Consider the following 22,500-nt stretch of genomic DNA (forward strand, 5'->3'; position numbering starts at 1 on the left):
ATGGATATTTCATCGTAATGTGGCTTTGTAATATACGACAGGTCCTCCCTTGACACCTGAGCCAACATGTGTCACAAAACTCATAGGAAGGAGCCACATTAGAATCCTCCCTCTGGCCGATACATGACTTACTTACTGGAACATCAGCAATTCAAAGAAATCACACAATTACAATAGAATCCAAAAATACCCTCAAAAGTTTCCAGCATTCAAATTACATAAAATCATCACCAGTGATCTTCATTACATTTACATCCTCATCATCAGTATGCTTGACTCTCTCTGTGTTTACTTCATTTCATCTCATTTCATCTCATACACATTAACACAAAAACACAGTAAAAATCGTTTACACCCCAATAACTTCTCTGTAGTATAATCCCTATCACTTTCAACAATCACATAACTCAAACATGAATAATGGCATCAATGATTAGTACACATATCTGACACTTAACACAATACATTTTCGCTTCTCCAACCCCTTTTGCTTTTACTCAAAAGCACTCCAATTATAGATCAATGTGTGTTATAACCTTTCAATCGTGACATCTAAAACACCTAGCTTCAGTTAATGTCATGACTAAATTATAGCTATAATCATCCAATACTATTGACCCTCAAAAGTTTAGTTTTCCTTTAGGACATGCAGAAATTATCCATACATTATTTCAACCCTCCATATTTCCAAGGCCGGGGAAAAACATCAGATAACATCAGATACAACCCCACTATTTTCAACCCAATGAACGATAACGGTACAAATCACATCTGAGTATCAGCATTAATCCCTCACAACATGCAGCTGATTCACAGATCAACTTCCAACACATATACGTAAAAAAACAGAGTAATCTATGTAACAATAGATAATTCCACAGTCTTGGCCAAATACCTTCATTGACTTTTCCCCCTTCACAAATTTAGTTGAATAACAATACGCCCTTTATCTAATCTTAGGACGGATTACACTTAAGCGTACGGCAGGGCCACTACCTCTCGTCTAACAAAGAGACATCTACTAATATTATTCCGGTACACATTATTATTCATTTTCCCAAATCTAGGCATATTCATCCCCATCAAGTCAATTTCTCTAATTAAAATACCCTACGACAAAACCATCAACATACATGCCTATTATGTTGAATTAGACAAACACAGACACACATTTGAAATCAGATGTAACGATATTCATCTGATATAAAGATTCTTCTGTAACCGTTGCCCCTCTCGTTATCTCACGTCGACTGTTCCTTCAGCCAGCATGGCCAAATGAGGCTGTCCATGTCAACAGGTTGTATGCATGATGCAGTGCACTGACGCTGCACGCACACTTGTTGTCGAGCTGTCCTCTCTCCCAAACTGAACTGACTTCTCCATCCCCCCTCTTTCAGTCATGACAAAATGACCGAAAATGAGAAGTTGACGCACGTAAAAGCCACTGCAACTCTATACAGACTAGGCCACTGCAAGGCAGAAACTCATGCTGCAAAGTGATGCGTTGCTGGGAGCCTGTAGATCTGTTGAATTGAGCCGAGCCTCCTCCTCTCGGTGTCCGTCGCCGATGAACGCCTCCCTTTGAACACTGAATCGCCGAGCCGAGCAGAGTAGAATGGACCCCCCTCACGATCGCTGCTGAAGAGGTGACGCTGGCGGTGCTCGCTGACCCCTGACTGCAGCCCCTCTCTCCGGCCGTCTGCTGCCGTGGTGATGAAAACCATGGTGATGACGACGCACACCACCGCCGAAAGCCGCTGGTTGACCGTAGCCGTAGCAGAGACGATGACGGTCCCCGCCGAGCAGACTGAACTAAACTTAAATCCTCAATTCCAATAATCTGAATCCCTACAAATTGTCATGGCATTCCAATCACCTAAACAACAAGTCCAAGCACTCCCAGACACACTCCGTGACAAAACAAAGTTCTTTTCCTCAATCCGTCCCAGAGGAGCAGACTGCCCCCCCGAGCGCGAACAATGAGGCCACGATCTAGCTCGCCATTATTTGTAGTGTATTGCCATTATTTGTCATATATTGAGTGTCCAGGAAGCACTTTTTACCCTGTTGCATAAATGATTGGAGAGGCCAGGCATGTCCTTATTTCTGTATCATTTTATTAAGGACAAAGCTTAGTTACCAAATTCATGATCAGTCCATTCCAGAGCCATCCTAGAGCAGTCCCCTCATAGCTGTCCCCGACCTCATCTGGAACCTGGCTACAGATCTCACTCTGACTGACTGGATTCTCGACTGACCTCTCTGACTGGATTCTGTGGATTCTCACTGGATTCTCTGGATCTCCGCACATTTGAGACCCTCTTTATAATTCTCCCCAAATAGTGCATGTAGGGTGTGCACCCCAACGCCCTTGTATGTGTGTACGCACGTGCATGTGCGTCCCCAGACCACCGCATACTAAGTAGATGGTCACTTCTATAGATTATTAACACAATGGTATCCACGGTTCAATACAATAGCCTTTACAATTTCATAGCAGACCTTTTCAACTGATCACATAGGCCGTTCTTGGAATGTGTCTGTGGGCCAGCTAATATCAAGCCTCTCAGAGCTCACATGCAGAAACTCAGTCAGTGCAGGTTTGTTGTGCACAAACAGTATATGACATTATACAACATTATATGGATATTTCATCGTAATGTGGCTTTGTAATATACGACAGGTCCTCCCTTGACACCTGAGCCAACATGTGTCACAAAACTCATAGGAAGGAGCCACATTAGAATCCTCCCTCTGGCCGATACATGACTTACTTACTGGAACATCAGCAATTCAAAGAAATCACACAATTACAATAGAATCCAAAAATACCCTCAAAAGTTTCCAGCATTCAAATTACATAAAATCATCACCAGTGATCTTCATTACATTTACATCCTCATCATCAGTATGCTTGACTCTCTCTGTGTTTACTTCATTTCATCTCATTTCATCTCATACACATTAACACAAAAACACAGTAAAAATCGTTTACACCCCAATAACTTCTCTGTAGTATAATCCCTATCACTTTCAACAATCACATAACTCAAACATGAATAATGGCATCAATGATTAGTACACATATCTGACACTTAACACAATACACTACAGTGGCTCAAGTCACATTGGCAAAACTCGGATTCCATGTGACTTGTATGTGACCTATAGCTGTCTGCATTTAGACTTAATTAAACAAATCAGACTCCAATCTGCATGTGGCACAGATCTGAATCATTGGCTGCCAGTGTAAATGGGGCCTAATATAGAATTACTACATTCTCAGAGTATAGTTGACACTCATGGTGTGTGCACATGTGCACAGTAAAACTGTGTAAAAACATTGCAATACAACTTTCAATTTCGGTATAATATTGTACACCTTTCTTTGTGTCCATTATACATTATATTAACCACTTAAATTAAATTGGCCGTGGTTCCCCAGGGCTCTATACTCGACCCCCTCCTGTTTCCCTCTACACTGACAATGTGTTGCGTTGTGAGGTTGTATAGATATGCTATCTGTGTTGAATGTTGACCCCCAGATTAGGGACACTAATGTTCATGTGATTATAGTGTTTTCATCAAAATTCCACTCAAACTGATTGTTATTGTGGCTAGAGCTAGACATATACTTTCACTCAAGACTAGACACACTCTCTCTAGGTTGTCCTCAGACACACTTGACTCCAGACTAAATACAAAGGGTGATAATGTACAATATCGACGTTGCCAAGCACTTCAATTGTTTTGGAACGCTGTTGTGTTATGGCAGAGAGAGCCAGGGTAAAAAGATTTCATGTTATGACGCACATGTCAGTAAGGATACTGAACTGAGGTAAAATGAACTGAGAGAAGGACTTGTCATGAAAGTGACTTTATTCTCTGTGTCCTATTCCAATAAAGTATCGGCACTTTGGCTACGAGTGTGTGCGGCCACCATCGTCTTCTTAAGACTTCACATTATGAAAGTGACTGAAGCCACAGTTTCTCTCTGCAAGGGGTCCTCGCGTTAAAGGGATCCAATACAATGCCATTTCAAAGTCGATGTGTGGGCCCATGAGTATTGATTGCTGTCTGTTTTTGTGTGTGTGTGTGTGTGTGTGTGTGTGTGTGTGTGTGTGTGTGTGTGTGTGTGTGTGTGTGTGTGTGTGTGTGTGTGTGTGTGTGTGTGTGCGCGTGCGTGTACATGTGTGTGTGTGTGTGTGTGTGTGTGTGTGTGTGTGTGTGTGTGTGTGTGTGTGTGTGTGTGTGTGTGTTCCCGACACTTCTCCTGGAGTTGCCGTGTTGTAAATATCATGTCAACCGTACTCCTATTCTTCCGAAACCCACACTGTGACTCAGGTAGCATTACCTCTGTAATGGTATTGATGAGCCTCTGCAGCATCACCTTGGCCAGTACCTTGCCAGCGACAGAAAGGAGTGATATCCCCCTGCTGTTGCCACAGATGGACTTGTCGCCCTTATTCTCAACAACACCAGGACCTATTTATGGCCTTTATCGATCTCTCCAAGGCCTTCGATACTGTCAACAGGGAGCCCCTCTGGAGCGTGCTTAGCAAGTTTGGCTGCCCAGCCAAGTTTGTCAGCATCCTCCGCCAGTTCCACGACGGGATGATGGCCCGTGTGACCATTGGAGGACTAGAGTCTGAATCTTTCCCTGTACGCACAGGGGTAAGACAGGGGTGTGTTCTGGCACCTGTGCTCTTCAATGTCTTCCTCCTGTGTGTTACCCATCTTCTCCATAAGGAGCTTGAGTCCAGCAGTGGTGTTTTAGTGGATTTCAAACTGGACGGAAACCTCTTTAATATCAGGAGGCTACAGGCAAAGACCAAACTGTCCACAGAGCAGGTTGCAGTATGCAGATGACTGTGCTCTTGTGGCACACTCTCCACAGGACCTCCAGTCGATCCTTGCTGTGGTTGTCAAGGCCTACAGCAGGATGGGGCTACATGTCAACACCACCAAGACAGAAGTGGTCTGCCAATGGAGTTCCAGTACCCCACACACCCTGCCTGCCTTCACCATTGACCACAAGCCACTGACAATAACTCCATCATTTAAATACCTGGGCAGTATCCTCTCTGTGCGTGCGTGCGTGCGTGTGTGCGTGCGTGCGTGCGTGTTACGCATGCATAACGAGCATGTATGTGCATTGTGCGCCTCTCTAATGTGTTTTCGTCAGTATGTGTGTGTGTGTGTACGTGTTTATATGTGCACTGTATGTGCACATGCACATACAGCACCTTGTGTGGCACTGTGCAATTCTTTCAGCGAGGAGCGTCCTTGCATTCTAAACATTTTATCCAGGAAAACATGAATAATGACTTTGCAATGAATAATGCATTTGTCCAAATGTCATTAATAATTACTAGCTTTATTCTTTCCTCATTAAATCATAATGATCATTAAAACATTTTGTTCATGTTCAACATGATTATAGGATATTATGACAAATCAGATCTGCGGTGTGTGCTCAGACCACAACGACCCCCAGAAGTGTTTGACCACAGACCCTGAATAATCTGAAAAATATGTTGTGACATAGACACCTCCCCCCACCACCCCTCCCCATTTGTGTTGTTGCTTCAAATACATTTTCAACTAGCTGAAATCATGTTACCAAAAGCAGGAGTTGCTGATGTAATAACAGGGACACCATTTTGGAACAACGTTAACTATTTTTGTTGCAGTTTCCAGCCAAGCTGGAAACATTGCTCCCTCCCTGGAATCAAACCTGCAATTCTACAGAACAATTCTACAGAACGGGTTCCCAAAACCTTCCCTAAAATAGCCTTATAGTTTAACTAGTACATACCAAGGCCCCAGAACGGGGTGCTCAAATTTGAGACCGCTCTAAACTTCCGCTCGCTCAAGCCATTGAGCTATAATGGTACTTCCAAGTTCCGGCAGTCTTCTGGGTGCTTCAAAACGCCACTTAGCATCTTCCATTGAAATGAATAGCAGGGGGCGGGGCTGTCGCTCCCGGTCCTCACTCTATCCTTTATAACTATATTTATATGGTCCATACCTGCCATTACCCACTGTCCATCCGGTCTATGGGGCGGCAACCACGACTACAGATCCCATTGCCTGTGAGGACCCTTCACAAAAAACGGCCACATGGCCAATGTCCGTGTGCAAGTTCAGATCAATTGCTCAACCCACTGATGAGAAAAATGCGGATCAGAGGATTCTTAAATGTATAGATGTTATATTAAAATCGTAGTGTTTTGTCATTTATTTGGTGGCCCACTTGCAATATCCTTGCGGCCCACAGGTTGAGCACCACTGTTCTGCAGTAACCAGACAGTCCCACTCTGATTTGTGTGCTCTGGCAGATTTAGCAGTCAGTTGCATGTAACAATGACATTGCTGCACAGGGATTTCTCCAATTCTGATTGAATAAACAGAAGGGGAATGGCACTGACGATGTGATCTTCCACAGAGGTTGAATGGCTCTGGTAGCTGCCTGATAGCGGCGGAGGGGGTGCAGTACAGCAAGCTAATGGGCCATTAAATTATGTGAACGCACAAACCCACTGACATTACACATTCCCCTGTGTACAGTGATATTAGAGTGCAACAGCCAATGCGAGAACGGAGATCACATTTTTTGAAAACTTTGAGAAGCGGTTGATGCAAGTGTCAGTGAGTTGGCTGCCGCTGTCTATAGCTTTGTGGTCAGTTGCACAGCAAGCAAAGAGCTACAGCCCTGACGCTTTCTTAACATAAACCTCTTTCGATAATCTGCCCCTTTATTTCCCTTACGATTCTGTTAAAAAGAAAGAAAAAAAAAACACCCCATGAACCTGCATGGGTCAACACTATGAAGTTTAATGTGCGCAAATCCAGCAACTTACTGACACACTGGCACTCTGGTAAGTAAAGCAAACCAGGATTATGGAGGCTCAATCCAAGCTCTTTTCAAACACACTTATTTTCATGATTCAGCAAATTACACACATGGACAACCCTGCACAGCTTATTGAGATGGAAGATGTTGAAATCCTGGCCACTATTCCATTTTGACCATAATGCATTTGCATGGTCAAATACCAGTACTGATATTCCAATACAAGTGTGTTTCCAGTAGGGTTTACCTACAGGAAAACATACAGTAACATGCAGACTTCTAAAACAACTGTGCATATGATCATACTTATTAAGCCAACTGATGCACATATTATTATTACAACTTAAAAGTAAATATAATTGTTTAATCTTCATTACTTAGGCAGACCCTTCTGAAGGCTTCCTCAGGAAATCACCAGAACAGGCCTTTTCAGATTCACATATTCAAACATAAGTATTATAAAGTAAAATACTGTAAACTGTATGAAAAAATCGTCTCCAACATGGTGAATGATAACGGTGTGTCCCTAGCACTATAGCGCAGGCACAAAATATTAAATTAAGTCTGCGTCTTACCCACGGTCAGTTGACCGGTTAGTTGTCCCTGGTCGTTTCTGGCATTGACCGTCACATTCCTGTCAGACTGCAGGATCAGTGGGTTGTCCTGGAGAGAGAAAGAGACAGAAATACAGGAAGACATTCAGTCGGGGAAACAGAGGGGGGAGGAGGGAGTGGGAGGCAGAGCTAGAGTTAATATAAAAAAATGTCCATTTTCATCTGCACGCTTTGGAAATTTAATCTGAAAGGCACATTAATTCAGAGCACCCTGGATTGAAATGAACTGAGAAGAAATATTATATTGCATCAAACCCCTTGCCAAAAAATATGAATAAGACCATGGCCTCTTTTTTTAAAAGCTACGCTGTGTCATGATTAGTTGAAGTCAAGCTCCAATAAAGATTAAGTTCCACAGACGTTCCCAATATGGATCACCAAGGATGCAAGGTGAGAAGATTAACAGGTTCGCTGCGAAACCCATGTTTTTTCCATTGTCTTTCCTTGCCGAACCCCGCTATTTGTTTCATATTTTTTTGATAATCTTTAAATACCGGCTTTGTCGCGGACATCGTGACCAGGACAACACTTTATGATGATGTAACTGGAAATCGACCTATTACTGGTTTGCAAGGGCTTCTGGGAAACTGAGTTAAATGCAAGTCAACAGGTTTTAATAGCCGCATCCATCCACCATTGCTCTGTGTTGTTGTTTAGCATAGCTCCGGTGGAATATTTTCCAACTCGGTAACAAACGATGGGAATATTTTCAGGAGGATTTCATGAAATGGAGGTACAATGAAGACGCCGTAATTCTTCAAAGGTTCTATATATTTTTTTAAATATTATTTTTTTGCTTTTTCTGCCTTTATTGATAGGTTGAAAGTAGACTGACAGGAAATGGGGAGAGAGATGGGGGGGAAGACACGCAGCAAAGGCCGTCGGGATCGGGAGTCGAATCCGCGGCACGCCGTCAGGCCCAGACGGTTAAGCTAACCGTCCAGGCCAGGGATCGTAACTTCTTATAAATACCACATTAACGATTGATTGACCATCAGTGACAATTTTACTGAAACAGCACACATCTGGTAGAGATCAGACAACTTTTATGAACCTGGCAACTACAGGTCACATTACGGTACGCCGTCCATCCGTCCGTTTTGAATGAAACGTGTGCAATTCAGTATCAAGTTCAATATCATTTTGTACTATGAAAAAAACAAAAAAGGATTAGCACCTTCATTTTGGCTCTGATTTGAATGAAGCTTCATATCTGTGCTGGCGGTCAACATCCGTAGACCTACTGTATGTATAATGTTCTTGTTCCCAAAAATCTGTCAGAAGTTCTTAATCTCATAATAAATACTCTTGAATCTCTTCTAAATACTATAACCACTGTAATATTATTGAGTCCCCATTGCGTATATAAACCAGTTTCCACCCACGTATATGGAAATCAGACCAGTGCTTAATCAGCAGTGTCCGGAGTCGGAAATCGCAGCGCTCGGCAAGGGCACTATCAGCTGACGGATCTGCGGCCCGCTTCCGACAGTGTACAGACAGTGTACTAGTACTGTACTGTATGTATGTGGCGATATTGCTTTGTTTTGTCATGACGTATCCCCTGCAGCACGTTGGAATAAATAAATAAATGGTATTATGTGTTGTTGATTGATTGACCTTTCCTGTCTAGTTTCCATTCCACTGTTTTAACCAGTGCCGCCCGGTATAGAGCCTGCATGCCTACTCCAAAACCAAACTGTATCCAGTCATTTCCAACCACACACACTGTACATCTGCGCGCACGTACCGTTACCACGTGCCGTTACCACATACCGTTACCACGTAATCTCTCCAGATTGCATATTCGAACATGGCAAAAGTAATTGATCCCAGTCTAGTTGGAGTGCCTGCAGCCAAAATGGACACAGTCTCTATGGTGGCCTGTAACACCCAGACGTTCTTAACTCACCTTATATTCCTGTCTCCCTTCACCCACCCCCCCCATCATTAGCTTCTGTTTCTCTTGCTTTACTTTGCTCTACCTATTCTCTCTCTCTCTCTCTCTCTTACCCTCTCTCTTACCCTCTCTCTATACCTCTCTCTCTCTCTCTCTCTCTCTCTCTCTCTCTCTCTCTCTCTCTCCCCTCTCCTTTTAAATTGCTTATTTGTTTTGGCAGTGTGAAATGAATAGCTCGCAGGTGACCCAATTTCTCTGTTGATTTCCCCAAATTAATATCTCGCTGCGCTCCGGAATGAATTCCAAATGAGAATTGTGGTAAAATTGGAAAGTCGTTGATCCATTGGAACAGAAAGATCCTGTTGTGTTTCTGCTTTTTTGTTGCCTTCTCTTTTTTAAACTAAACTCTCTCTCTCTCTCTCTCTCTCTCTCTCTCTCTCTCTCTCTCTCTCTCTCTCTCTCTCTCTCTCTGGGGGGACATTCATTGTTTACCAGTCACTTCTCTCACCAGCAGGACTACATCTCTAATTCATCACATCTGACTGCACTCCATTTTAGAATGTCCAAGGAACCACAGGTTGCACACGCATGCACACGCACACACACACACACACACACACGCACACGCACACGCACAGGCAAACAGGTATGTGTTGAAGAGATAAGTACACTTAAATAAACACATATTGGGTGCACACACACACACACACACACACACACACACACACACACACACACACACACACACACACACACACACACACACACACACACACACACACACACACACACACACACACACACACACACACATACACACACAACCACGCAGTCCACCTGCCACTCGTGCATATCCAGGGAACACATTTGCCAAATTAGAAAATGAGCCCATGGCTGCCACAGTCTTTTTTGTCATCTCTCAGTGAGCACGCTGCACTGGTTCCTTTCAGCGGAGCGTAGGCGTCACTATATTGTCTTTCCAGTCTGTTTGAGGCGAACGGGGCTGGACGTCTTCTGTAAGGCGTGGCAGATGTAATATGCTGCGAATCATTCCCGGCTCAGTGGGCTGCGATGTGTGCATGAGCAAACCTCATCCCCTTCAATTAGTCGCTGACTCCATCATTCAGCCAGGCAGGCCGCGGCCCGCTTTGATTAACTGTTCATATGCAAATGTTATGGAAATAAGGAGCCGTAAACAATAGCCACATATTAAACAGGTGCTAATGTCTACCTAGACAGCAGGTGGATAAAGACAAACGATATTTGTGCTGGGGCGGATACATTGCTTATGGCTGCGTTTAATGTGCTAATTTGGTTGATTTTTAACAACTTTCATCCCGGGGGTCCTTATTGTGGGCATGTTATTTCAGGTGAAAGTGTTCACAAATAAAATAAAATAAAAGCTGATTTAAGCTCACAAAACGTCGCAATACAATGTGAGCTTGTAGACCAGCCTATTTTTTAATATGTGTGTGTGTGCATTCGTGCGTGCGTGCGTGCGTGCGTGTGGTACAAGTACAGATATTCAAATAATTTACTTAAAAACAACAGTCAATAATGTATTTCTTACTTCCCACCCGCTGGGACTCCTTCATAATAAATCAGTACATTTCAATGTTCACATCACTACAATGCCTAACGCTACATCCAGGTCTCCATTCAGCAAGGCTGGCATGTGATGCCGCCCGCCTCACCGCTCGTTTGATTGACAGCTGTCAGATCAAGCCCTCCAGTGTTTATCTCTAGTTCCCATGGCGCTTATCTGACACTGGCGTGCGGTTTGAAGTTTCACCTGATGTGTACCTGATGTTCGTTCGTTCCAGATTAGCGCCGCCGTCTATCTACGTGTCGACTCCATCTCAACAAGTATTCCATACAATACAAAAATAAGAAAAAAATCCTCAGGTTTAAAGGTAAAAGTTGCTCTAAGAGGTCTCTTTAAAGTTTGTTTTCTGTTTGAAGGCCAATGCATGCTCCTTCCGACTTTGTGTGAAAAAACAACTACTTCCGGTTCGGAACAGGAAGGATAGTCGGGACATAAATGCCTTTCCGGTACAATTGCAATATTCATTTTGGCATGAGTGTCGGGGGCAGACACTGGCAAATTAACATAGTGTTCAATAGTGTTGAGAGAAGTTGTCAAAAAACACATTAAATGGTTAAGTGGAATACACCTGTGATATATATATATTTGACTGCCAAGAATGAGTTAACGAGTTTTGGCCCATAATGGCTCAAACTGCCAAGAACGAGTTAGACAAGCTTTATCACGCGTTGCACGGCCAGCGTGATCTAGTATGAGAGTGACGACACTAGCGTTTACTCCCATTGTAAATGGAATGCGGAAGTACTCATTCCATCTCAATGGGATAGTTCCAATGTTTGGAACTATAGAGCAATGTTTACAGCTCATAACTAAAGCGTCGCTGCATTGGGGTTGCAAGAATAACGTTTCGGGTGACAAATATCACGGCAAAAATTGTCTGTGTCCCTTCCCTTGGCAGGGAAGGGACACAGACTGAAACAATTCTGGCAGTCAATTAATTGAAAAAGTTACACAGTATATGACTATATTCTGAGATTGTTCAGAAATGTTGGTCTCCCCGTCTCTCCAGCTCTTTAGTCAAACAGCAAATGCATTTCCAGGGCAGGATACCAATTTAATCCAATCAGGAGAGAGAACTCACACAGGATACAGGATAAATTGGACAAACAAAACACACACAAAAACAATGAACCGACAAAATTGGAACTGTAAAATTGAAGCTGATATTATGTTTACTCTATACTGATTGGATTAAATTGTTCTTCCACCCAAAACACATTTTCTGTTTAGTAATGTAAATAAGCCCTGGAACGTTTTTTAAAAAGTATGTTCACGTATGCATTTAATCAATCAATCAATCAATCAATCAATCAATCAATCAATCAATCAATCAATCAGAGATGGGGAGACCCCTGTTACTGAACAAACACGTAATGGTGATTGACTACAGCCTACTTAATTGAGAATACACAGCTTAATTTAACCTTTTTAACAAAAGTAATTTAACAAATGTTTAACAAAAAATATCCCTTAAATCACTTTTAAAGGCGTAGTGAAACGGAAATGGTGAAGTTTTGAAGTTTCAGACGGTTTCAAGTTGAAACACCGCTCTGAAGTTTCTGAACCAATCGGAGCGTCACATCCCTTCAAGCGATGGGCGGTAGCTGGGACGGTAGCTATGCTATACGCAGGGCGCATGGAATGTGTTTGTTTACAAGTCAGATAGTCGGCCAGCTGTACCAGTTTACTGTTATGTGGCTTATTTCTACCCTATAATGTTTTCAAATACATATTTTAGCGTGATGATTAAGTTGAAACCGAGTAATACACTGTCTGGATGTTATCTTGAATGAGATTAAAAACGGAGTAGTTATTTAATCTGTGTGGAGGACGACAATGGGAAACAAATAAACTGGTGAGCTTCATTTTTATTGGCTTTTATTGATGTGTATCTCTACACGTCATCACGCAGCACGTTTTCGTTTTCAGGAAGTAATAAAAAAATATGTTTGTATGGACTTTTGATATAAAAACACACAAAAATGAGAATTTGCCCATTTTTTGGCAAATGTTTTGGTTAGGTATGCCCATATGATGACACCATGACACGGATATGGTCTAAAAGTGTGAAAAACATATTTTTAATTTCACTACGCCTTTAACTATGAGAGTGTACACATAACCAAATGGACCTGTAAGGGTACATTTTGTTACATTTGTAACACACTCATTAGCAATACATTTGTATTAGTGGGGTCCCTAAACACGCCGTCATTTACAACTCATGTAAAAGTTTACCTTTCACTTCTAATTTGTAGATAATGGCCTATAGAACAATTTTAGTGGCAAGTCTACAAATTATTATTATTTTTTGTTTTGCCAATTTCAAAAATGGCCAAAATCGGAATCTCTTAATCTTCTTACAATTGCTGTTTTTTTTCTTTGTTTTATTTTGCTATATCAAGTCAATACTGTGTGAGGAATTAACTGGATTTCAAATATTATTGTTTTGAATATTCTGATATGGGAAAAAAATAAAGATGGCCACCAATGTACATCAAATTACTACACCTAATTTCTATTCTGTTGAACCTAGAATGGTGAGATTAGTGCCTATACCCATGTTATCATGAATGAGTAATTGTATAAAAATAAAATAAATATGATTGGAAAATCTCTTATATTTCACACAAATGAGACGATACAGTATGTGGGGAGCTAAAGTTAGATATTGGAATATAATACCCCACTTAGCCCAGCCTCTACGCGTGGAAATCGTGCAGTACACTAAATCCCTTGGCACCATCATCTCTGCTCACAATATATCCTATCACTGCTATGCCGATGACACACAACTGTTTCTATCCTTCCCCCCCTCTGCCACCCAGGTAGAAGAACGCATCACTGCATGCCTGGCTGACATCTCACAGTGGATGTCTTCCAACCACCTCAAGCTGAACCCAGACAAGACTGAGCTTCTGTTCTTCCCAGCTAAGTCCTGCCCTATGCGGGAGCTAACTATCTCCGTAGACAACGCCCTGGTAAAGTCTGTCCCGACAGCCAGGAACCTTGGTGTTGTCCTGGACAGTCAGCTCTCGTTCAAAACACACATCACGGCTGTCACTAGATCCTGTAGGTTTACACTCTACAACATACGACGAATTAGACCGTTCCTCACCCAGGAGTCAGCCCAGCTCCTAATCCAGACAACAGTCTTGTCAAAACTTGACTATTGTAACTCCCTCCTTACTGGCCTACCGGCATGTGCACTTAAGCCCCTCCAACTGATCCAAAATGCCGCAGCCCGCTTGGTCTTCAACCAGCCAAAATTCTCACACGTCACCCCCCTTCTCCGCTCCCTCCATTGGCTCCCGGTCGCTGCCCGCACAGAATACAAAACTCTGATGCTGGCATTCAAAGCAACCAAAGGCATGGCCCCCCCATATCTCACAAGTATGATCGTACCCTACAAACCCTCCCGCGCACTCAGATCAGCCAACGCAGGGAAGCTAGAGGTACCTTCACTAAAAACGCCGGGACAACGCTCCACACGTCCCAAACTCTTCTCCCTTCTGGCTCCAAAACTATGGAATGCACTTCCCATCACAGTCAGAACTGCAGCCTCACTCCCAATCTTCCGCCGTAGTCTGAAAACCCACCTCTTCAGACTCCACCTTGGCCCGTAGCACTTGCCCTAGCCTAGCCCCTTAGATAGCACATTATGTAGACTTAGATAGTATTTTAAACAGACTTATAGCTTGTTACGTAGACAGCTCTAGAATTGCACTTTATGTAGTCATAGCACTTTATAGTACACATGTATAATATATTATTGCGAACGCAGTGAGCATTTACTATGAGACCCAGCAGATCACGTCTGTGTGTGTGTGTGTGTGTGTGTGTCTGTGTGTCACGCTGTAACACCACCCGCCCACCACCAGAGGGCGCAGCTGTATCACACACAAAAACACACACACACATGCACGCACGCGCACACACACACACACACACGCACGCACGCACACACACACAAAAAACTTAACTTAAAAAAAAACTTAACTTAAAAAAAAACTTAACTTAAAAAAAAAACTTAAAAAGGAAAAACGCACACACACAAAAAACTTAACTTGAAAAAAACTTAACTTAAAAAAAAAACTTAACTTAAAAAAAAAACTTAAAAAGGAAAAACGCACACACACAAAAAACTTAACTTAAAAAAAAAACTTAAAAAGGAAAAACGCACACACACAAAAAAAAAATGAACTTAAAAAAAAACTTCAAGAAAAAACTTTTTAAAAAAAAACCTAAAAAAGAAACACGCACGCACGCACACATACACACACTAAAAAAATAACTTGAAAAAACATTTAATTTAAAAAAACTTAACTTCAAAAAAACCTTAAAAAGTACGTAATTTATTCTAATTGTTGTTATTGCAATTTACGAGCTGCGTTCGCTTCCGCGTTTGCGCGTCTTACTTGTATAGTATAGTATGTATAGTTTACATAGATACTCCACTGTTACGTTCTTAGTCTACGCATGATTCATGATAACTACTTTTTATATATGTGATGTATGCCATGCTTTTGTTATTGCTTAATGTAAGTCGCTCTGGATTAAGAGCGTCTGCTAAATGCCTAAATTGTAAATTGTAAATTGTAAATTGCAATAAGGAACATTTTTTGGCTAACATGGGGCCATCGCAGAGTTCCAAAATGGTTATTTTACCAATTCAGGTTATAGACCACCTAGGATCTTGATTCTGGTGACTAATCCTATACATGTTACCGATTGAAGGAGCCTTCACCTCAAGTCACCTGGGGCTGCGTGAGCAATCATATCCTGTATCTAGCCTTAAAACCAATACAGAAACTTGGCTAGACTGCCGCAGTTTGAAAGGGTCAAACCCCTCATCCTGAATGGGGCAGACCACCTGCACCTAAACACACCAACCAGGTTGGGGCCTCCAGGTGTGCCATGCAGTTGGAGCCAGCCAGAGCCCTGGAAAGCAACCTTTAGCGAAGACAATGTATGTTGACTATAACAGAGCCCCAGAACACAGAGCTCATGAGAAGTATGGAGAAACACTGGTAGGAGGCCGCCAAGATACAATGCCCCAGAGACTCAGAGTGAGCCACTGCCGCAACAACGATGTCATGAGAGGCAAGTCTCCACCAAAAACACTGTGCCTGAAAGGGACGAGTCAAAGGTCAGAAAGCCCACCTCCTGTAATGTCAGTATGAACTCAACCTGCACCTGAAATAGACCCTCACCCCACCTCATCCTTGAAAATGTAAGATTAGTTACCAGAATCAAGATCCTATGTGGTCTAGAACTTGCGTTATGGGTAAAATAACAGCAGGTGGCGGCCATTATGAAAAATGTCTACCATGGTCACAGGACAAATGTAAGTACCGTACTGTATTCCTCATCCTTGACAATGTAGGATTATTCACCAGAATCAAGATCCTAGGTGGTCTAGAACCTGAATTGGTAAAATAGGTGGTGGCCATTTTAGAAAATGGCTGCCATGGTTACCACGGGACCAATCTGTGATGGCCCCATAGTCAACAATGTTCCTTATGGCATGCTCCAACTGTGTATCGTAAAGTGCACAATTCCATCAAAATACTGCACATAGATACTGGACTACTTGCTGTTTGTGTGTGTGGGGGGGTATTATATGTGTAATATGGCCTAAGTGCCAAATGCTACTCCTGATTGTGAATCCATACATATCTCATATGTTCAGATTGGATAATTCAATAAAAAAAACAGTTAATATATCTTCGTAGGGCTAATGGGGGATACGCCCCCTAGAGGCCAATCTTTTTATCTGGGTGCTTGCCACTCGAACCAAAATGGTTCTATAGACCCTCACCTTCAAATTAGTAGTGAAAGTGAAACTTGTACATGAGTTGTAAATGACAACTAAATTTAACATTGAGACGGAACCCCACTATATGGATTTCATGGTGTTGCATGGCTAGTTTGACATTTCAGTCATGGCGATGCAGAGGACATCTTTATGGATATGACATGTTTCCATTTAATTGGACCATACATGGAGTCGGAGTGAAGAACGGCTCCATTAGTGCGATCATCTCTGTCACCATGACATCTCTTTGATGTCGGCTCTGCCACTCGTCTCAACCCTCTGTACTGTTAGAAGGACTCTCCCTTTTCCACGTATAGTTTCTTGCTTCCTTTGCCATCTCCCTGATTAATTTGTCCTCTGTGCCGTGACTCATTATGTAAAAAGCAGAAATCTCAGTATTGGGCTTTTTTTTTATAGGGGTTTCTTGTGACCCTACCATAACATCCTATGGCAGGCAAAAATGTCAAACTTTCCTTTTGCTTTAAGTATATGTGACATGTCAAACTGGGGGTTTTTCATGATTCTGAATCCATTCCAAGCATTAGTTTTGCACAAAATACACTACTTGTGCTAAAAGCAGCCATAGCCACTTGTGCTGACGTCATCACATTTGTCATGACGTCTATGGCCGTTTTTTGTCCAAGGGGTGTATTTTGTGCAAAACTAATGCTTGGAATGGATTCAGAATCATGAAAACGCCCTAGTCACATGCTACTTAAAGCAAAAGGAAAGTTTGACTTTTTTGAACATTTTTGCCTGCCATAATGGTAGGGTCACAAGAAACCCCTATAAAAAATTGCCCAATACTGACAGCTGGTCAGCAAGTGGATTCATGAATGTATGTATATAGACAATATTTTAGGCCAATAAAAAAGACTACCGGTATATACCAAATTTCCCACCCGTCCACCTCGGCTGCCGGACTAATATGAGCTGTGATCTGGCCTAGCCTTGAACGTCACCGGAGGACGTCATCATAACGTCCTCATGACGTCATTTGGCTTGCTGGGGTGTGTTGGTGTCTGTCTGTTTAAATGTCTGTCCACCTGAACTGCAAGAACAAAAGCCAGTGATTTCATTGTGGCAGCAGCAGAAATCCCCAGCAGTGCCAGACTTACAAACAGGCTGTGACAGAACGCCGTCGCTCTGCTTGGCTGGCTCTGCTGTGTGTCTGACTGTTTGGACAGCCTGTCTGAATGAGCTGTCTGCTGTCTGTTTTCACCCCCATTTATAATTTAGGCATTTAGCAGACGCTCTTACCAAGAGTGATAAAAGAGTGCAAGACCAGAGTAAATGAAATGACCCTTCAGCGGACGGATGACACAGTAAGTGGTCATGCAATTAGAGGGAAAAGAAAGTGCCACAAAGTAAATAGGTTACCAGGTAAACATCAAACATAGTGTTTGTCTGAACAATATGCTAATGGCCAAGAGTGTATTTCTTTCTAGTGTTTGCCAGAGGGAAAAGAAAGTGCCACATAGTAAATAGGTTACCAACCAGGTAAACATCAAACTTAGTGTTTGTCTAAACAATATGCTAATAGCCAACAGTGTATTTATTTCTAGTGTTTGTCAATAATATGCTAATAGTGCATTTCTTTCTAAACTATATAACATAACCAACATACATTTGCATAGATATCCCCCCAAAATAGGCAACAAGAATGAACGAGGACTGCTAGGGGGTGAAGTGGAGTCTGTAAAGATGACAAGAATGACAAGAGTCCGGGTCGGGACACATGTGAATGACACACACACACACACTCACACACACCATTTTCCAGCCCGACCCGGGCCCGTTACCGACAGCTTTGTGTCCTACCCGAATCGAGCCCGACCTTAATTATTAATATATGCGTCCGACCCGACCCCGACACTTTTTTTCCCCCTTCATTTTTCTTTGAGGAAGGCACTTTAATTATTACACTGACAGCAAACATGTTATTGTTATAATGTACAGCTTGCCCTTGCCTGACTGTTTAGACATTATGCCACACTGTGTCTTGTAAATTACCATAAGGGGACCATTATATCTATAGCCTACTACTACGCTCCTATAGTCGGCTCTTCGGTGCTACTGAAAACTTCTGACGAGCCGAAATCATTTAAAATTTAAAATAGGAGTATGAATCGGCCCTTAGTCTGCTCTGAAGAAGGCTCTGCCGAAATGCGTCAGTGTTCGCAAATAAACATGAGAAATTGCATTTTATTTTTGAGTGCCGCTTTTTCCATTAATTTATATTTTACCCCTATATCTATCTGTCTGGCTACTGCCTGGCTACTTTACCCCAGGTGAAGGAGTTCAAGTATCTCGGGGTCTTGTTCACGAGTGAGGGGAGGACGGAGAAGGAGATCAGCCGGAGAATCGGAGCGGCAGGGGCGGTATTGCAGTCGCTGTATCGCACTGTTGTGACGAAAAGAGAGTTGAGCCAGAAGGCAAAGCTCTCTGTCTACCGAGCAATCTTCGTTCCTACTCTCACCTATGGTCATGAAGTGTGGGTCATGACCGAAAGAATAAGGTCGAGAATACAAGCGGCCGAAATGAGTTTTCTTCGACGGGTGGCTGGCATCTCCCTTAGAGATAGGGTGAGAAGTTCAGTCACACGAGAGAGACTCGGAGTAGAACCGCTGCTCCTTCGCCTGGAAAGGAGTCAGCTGAGGTGGTTCGGGCATCTGGTTAGGATGCCTCGCGGGCGCCTCCCTAGGGAGGTCCTCGACGCACGTCCCACTGGGAGGAGACCCCGGGGCAGACCAAGGCGCAGTTGGAGGAAATACATCGACTCACTGGCCTTGGAACGTCTCGGAATCCCCCAGGAGGAAGTCACTAATGTTGCTGTGGAGAGGGAAGTCTGGAGCACTCTGGTGGAGCTGTTGCCCCCGCGACCCGACTACGGATAAGCGGTTGAAGAAGCCTAGTGTTTTACCCCTACATGTGTCTCTCTGGCTACTGCCTGGCTGCCTACTGTTTTACCCCTACATGTGTCTCTCTGGCTACTGCCTGGCTGCCTACTGTTTTACCCCTACATGTGTCTCTCTGGCTACTGCCTGGCTGCCTACTGTTTTACCCCTACATGTGTCTCTCTGGCTACTGCCTGGCTGCCTACTGTTTTACCCCTACATGTGTCTCTCTGGCTACTGCCTGGCTGCCTACTGTTTTACCCCTACATGTGTCTCTCTGGCTACTGCCTGGCTGCCTACTGTTTTACCCCTATACATCTGTCTGTGTTTTACTTTTACCCCTACATTTGTCTGTCTGACTACAGCCTGGCTGCCTAACATTTTCTCTCGTGGCCTCCATGCAACCAGGCAGGGAGAATGAATGACGCACTGCTCTCCCCCGAGAGGTGACGCTGAGCGTGCCACTTAACCATAAACTCACTGCTCTCCCCCGAGAGGTGACGCTGAGCGTGCCACTTAACCATAAACTGCTCCACTAGAGCTACACATTCTGAACCTGATGCCCATGACACATTATGGACATTACACGAGTGTGCACATTGCTTTCTTTTAAAGACCCTTTTAAATGTAGAATTAGGCATACCTTTTATAGAATTGTAGTACTTATTGGCAGTGACCAACAGTAGAAAACTGTGGTTGTACTCAGCTCCTCAGTGACCGACAGTAGAAGACACTGATAAGTAAATGTATGATAAATATGTATTAATATTAATTAATCCTTTGACACCAGGAAGTGTTCTTTTCTGGGGTCAGAGGTTTACAATGATGATGTTACTTCCTGAAAGTATGGTGGATAATGTAGTTCAGAGTTGTAGTTATATCTTCGACCCATGGAGAGAGCCATTCTATCTAGAATGGAGATTGCATGGCTCGGGCAGAGACGACACAAGGTCAGATGTGTCCAAAACATGTTATTCACAGAGGGGAGATATGTGGGGCAGTCAGTGAAGGTTGGTACTAATTAAAAACAGGGTGAGTTATCTATTTGGGTAGGGAGTGTATGGTACCCTGTTTGTCAAGCGTTCAGTGACATGAAAGATATCAATGTCAAAGTAGAACATGAATTATAGTTAATAATGTCAAAACATGACATCATTCACAAACAACCAATGAACAAAATAAGCTATCAGAAACTTTAACTCATTCTTGGCAGTCAACATAATGTGGATTCACTCACAGGTTCCTCCCTGGTGAGGAACTTGTGAGGTTAGGTTTAGGGTTGGGTTTTGGGTAGTCGGACTAATGCCTGTCGGACTGGTAGTACGTCGGACCAAACACATGCACCCGTCATCTCCCAGTCATCTCCCAGTCATCTCCCAGTGACCAACAGTAGAAGACTGTGGTCAAAGCAGTCTACATCCTCCACAGGACAACAGTGTGGGTTGCTGGCAGATGCAGGGAACCACAGTACTTGACAACAACTGAAACGGGGAGAAAATGTGTAAAAGAAAATCGAAACAAAATGTTTTGAATAATTAGCTTTGGCGTTAGCACCACCTGCCAAGCCTGCTTGGCTTTGGCACTCTGGGACTTTGTGTACTATTGTACATCTGCTGGCCAGGGAGCCAGGGAGCCAGGGACCACCCTGAGGATACACAGGTGACACTAAGTAAAGCACAAGTTGTCCGAGAGAGAGAGAGAGAGAGAGAGAGAGAGAGAGAGAGACTAGGCAAAGAGGTATTTGTAATTTATCGTTGAGGACAAGCACACACAAGCTAAAAGAGACTAATCAAACTGTGTGCGTGCGTGCGTGCGTGCGTCGGTGCGTGTGTGTGTGTGTGATAAAGGGGCCAGTGGTGTGTGTCCACTTTAATTCAAGCTAATTATCAGGAGCTATTAAATAAGTGATGTGTTTGTTGGTGTTGCAGCACTAATTTGTTGCATTCGACCCCCATATAGTACAGTCAGTGGTAGAACAAACAAAGTGTTGCCCGCAAGCAGACTCTCTGGGTGCTTGGCTTTAACTGCGGGGGTCTCGGCACCGGTGGCCAGTTAGGGGGCCCTTGCCATCCATTAAATGAGGCCTCTGTGTCCCCTGTAAACCTTGTGACCATGTGCAGTAATTTCCTCAGTGTTCATTTAACTTAGAGAGTGTACAAACGGAACCAAATGTTCCGTTACTGGTACTTAGCATTATGGACAAGCAAACAGTATTATGTCCAGTATGAGTAGCACGGCTTGGGTGCAGCAAGTCGTGTGCCAAGTACTGGGAGCTGATGGTAGGTGGTGTTAAGTACTGGGATCTTATGGTAGGTGTTGTTGTAAGTACTGGGATCTGATGGTAGGTGATGTTGTAACTTAGTACTGGGAGCTGATGGTAGGTGTTGTTGTAAGTACTGGGATCAGATGGTAGGTGTTGTTGTAAGTACTGGGATCTGATGGTAGGTGTTGTAAGTACTGGGATCTGATGGTAGGTGTTGTAAGTACTGGGAGCTGATGGTAGGTGTTGTAAGTACTGGGAGCTGATGGTAGGTGTTGTAAGTACTGGCAGCTGATGGTACAGTATGGTTGTATGTATTGGGAGCTCATGGTTGGTGTTAATGTAGGAACTGGGAGCTGACGGTAGGTGCTGTTGTAATGCCGGGCCGGAAAACCAGCGCCCACACATCAAATACCACATCAAGTACCGCTCATTAAATGTGTGATATATTTCATTGTTTTGTATATTTTATTTATCATCATTCATGCTGCTGCAACACCTTCATTTCCGTTCAGGGATTAATAAAGTGTATCTCATCTGATCACCAAT

General features: G+C 43.1%; 1 protein-coding gene across 3 annotated transcripts in view; it reads right to left on the reverse strand.

The window, feature by feature from the left end:
* LOC306922272 (zeta-sarcoglycan-like) overlaps positions 1 to 22,500 on the reverse strand; it is a gene marked incomplete at both ends in the record, with an annotated part of 588,514 nt that overhangs the window by 141,929 nt on the left and 424,085 nt on the right. For all 3 annotated transcript variants that reach the window (XM_079499734.1, XM_079499735.1, XM_079499733.1), the window contains one exon: positions 7,432 to 7,519. In XM_079499734.1, coding sequence (XP_079355860.1) covers positions 7,432 to 7,519 — 88 coding nt within the window. The remainder of the gene's footprint in view (positions 1 to 7,431; positions 7,520 to 22,500) is intronic.

This window comes from Electrona antarctica (genome assembly GCF_951216825.1).
Source record: "Electrona antarctica genome assembly, chromosome: 4".
Lineage (NCBI taxonomy): Eukaryota > Metazoa > Chordata > Actinopteri > Myctophiformes > Myctophidae > Electrona > Electrona antarctica.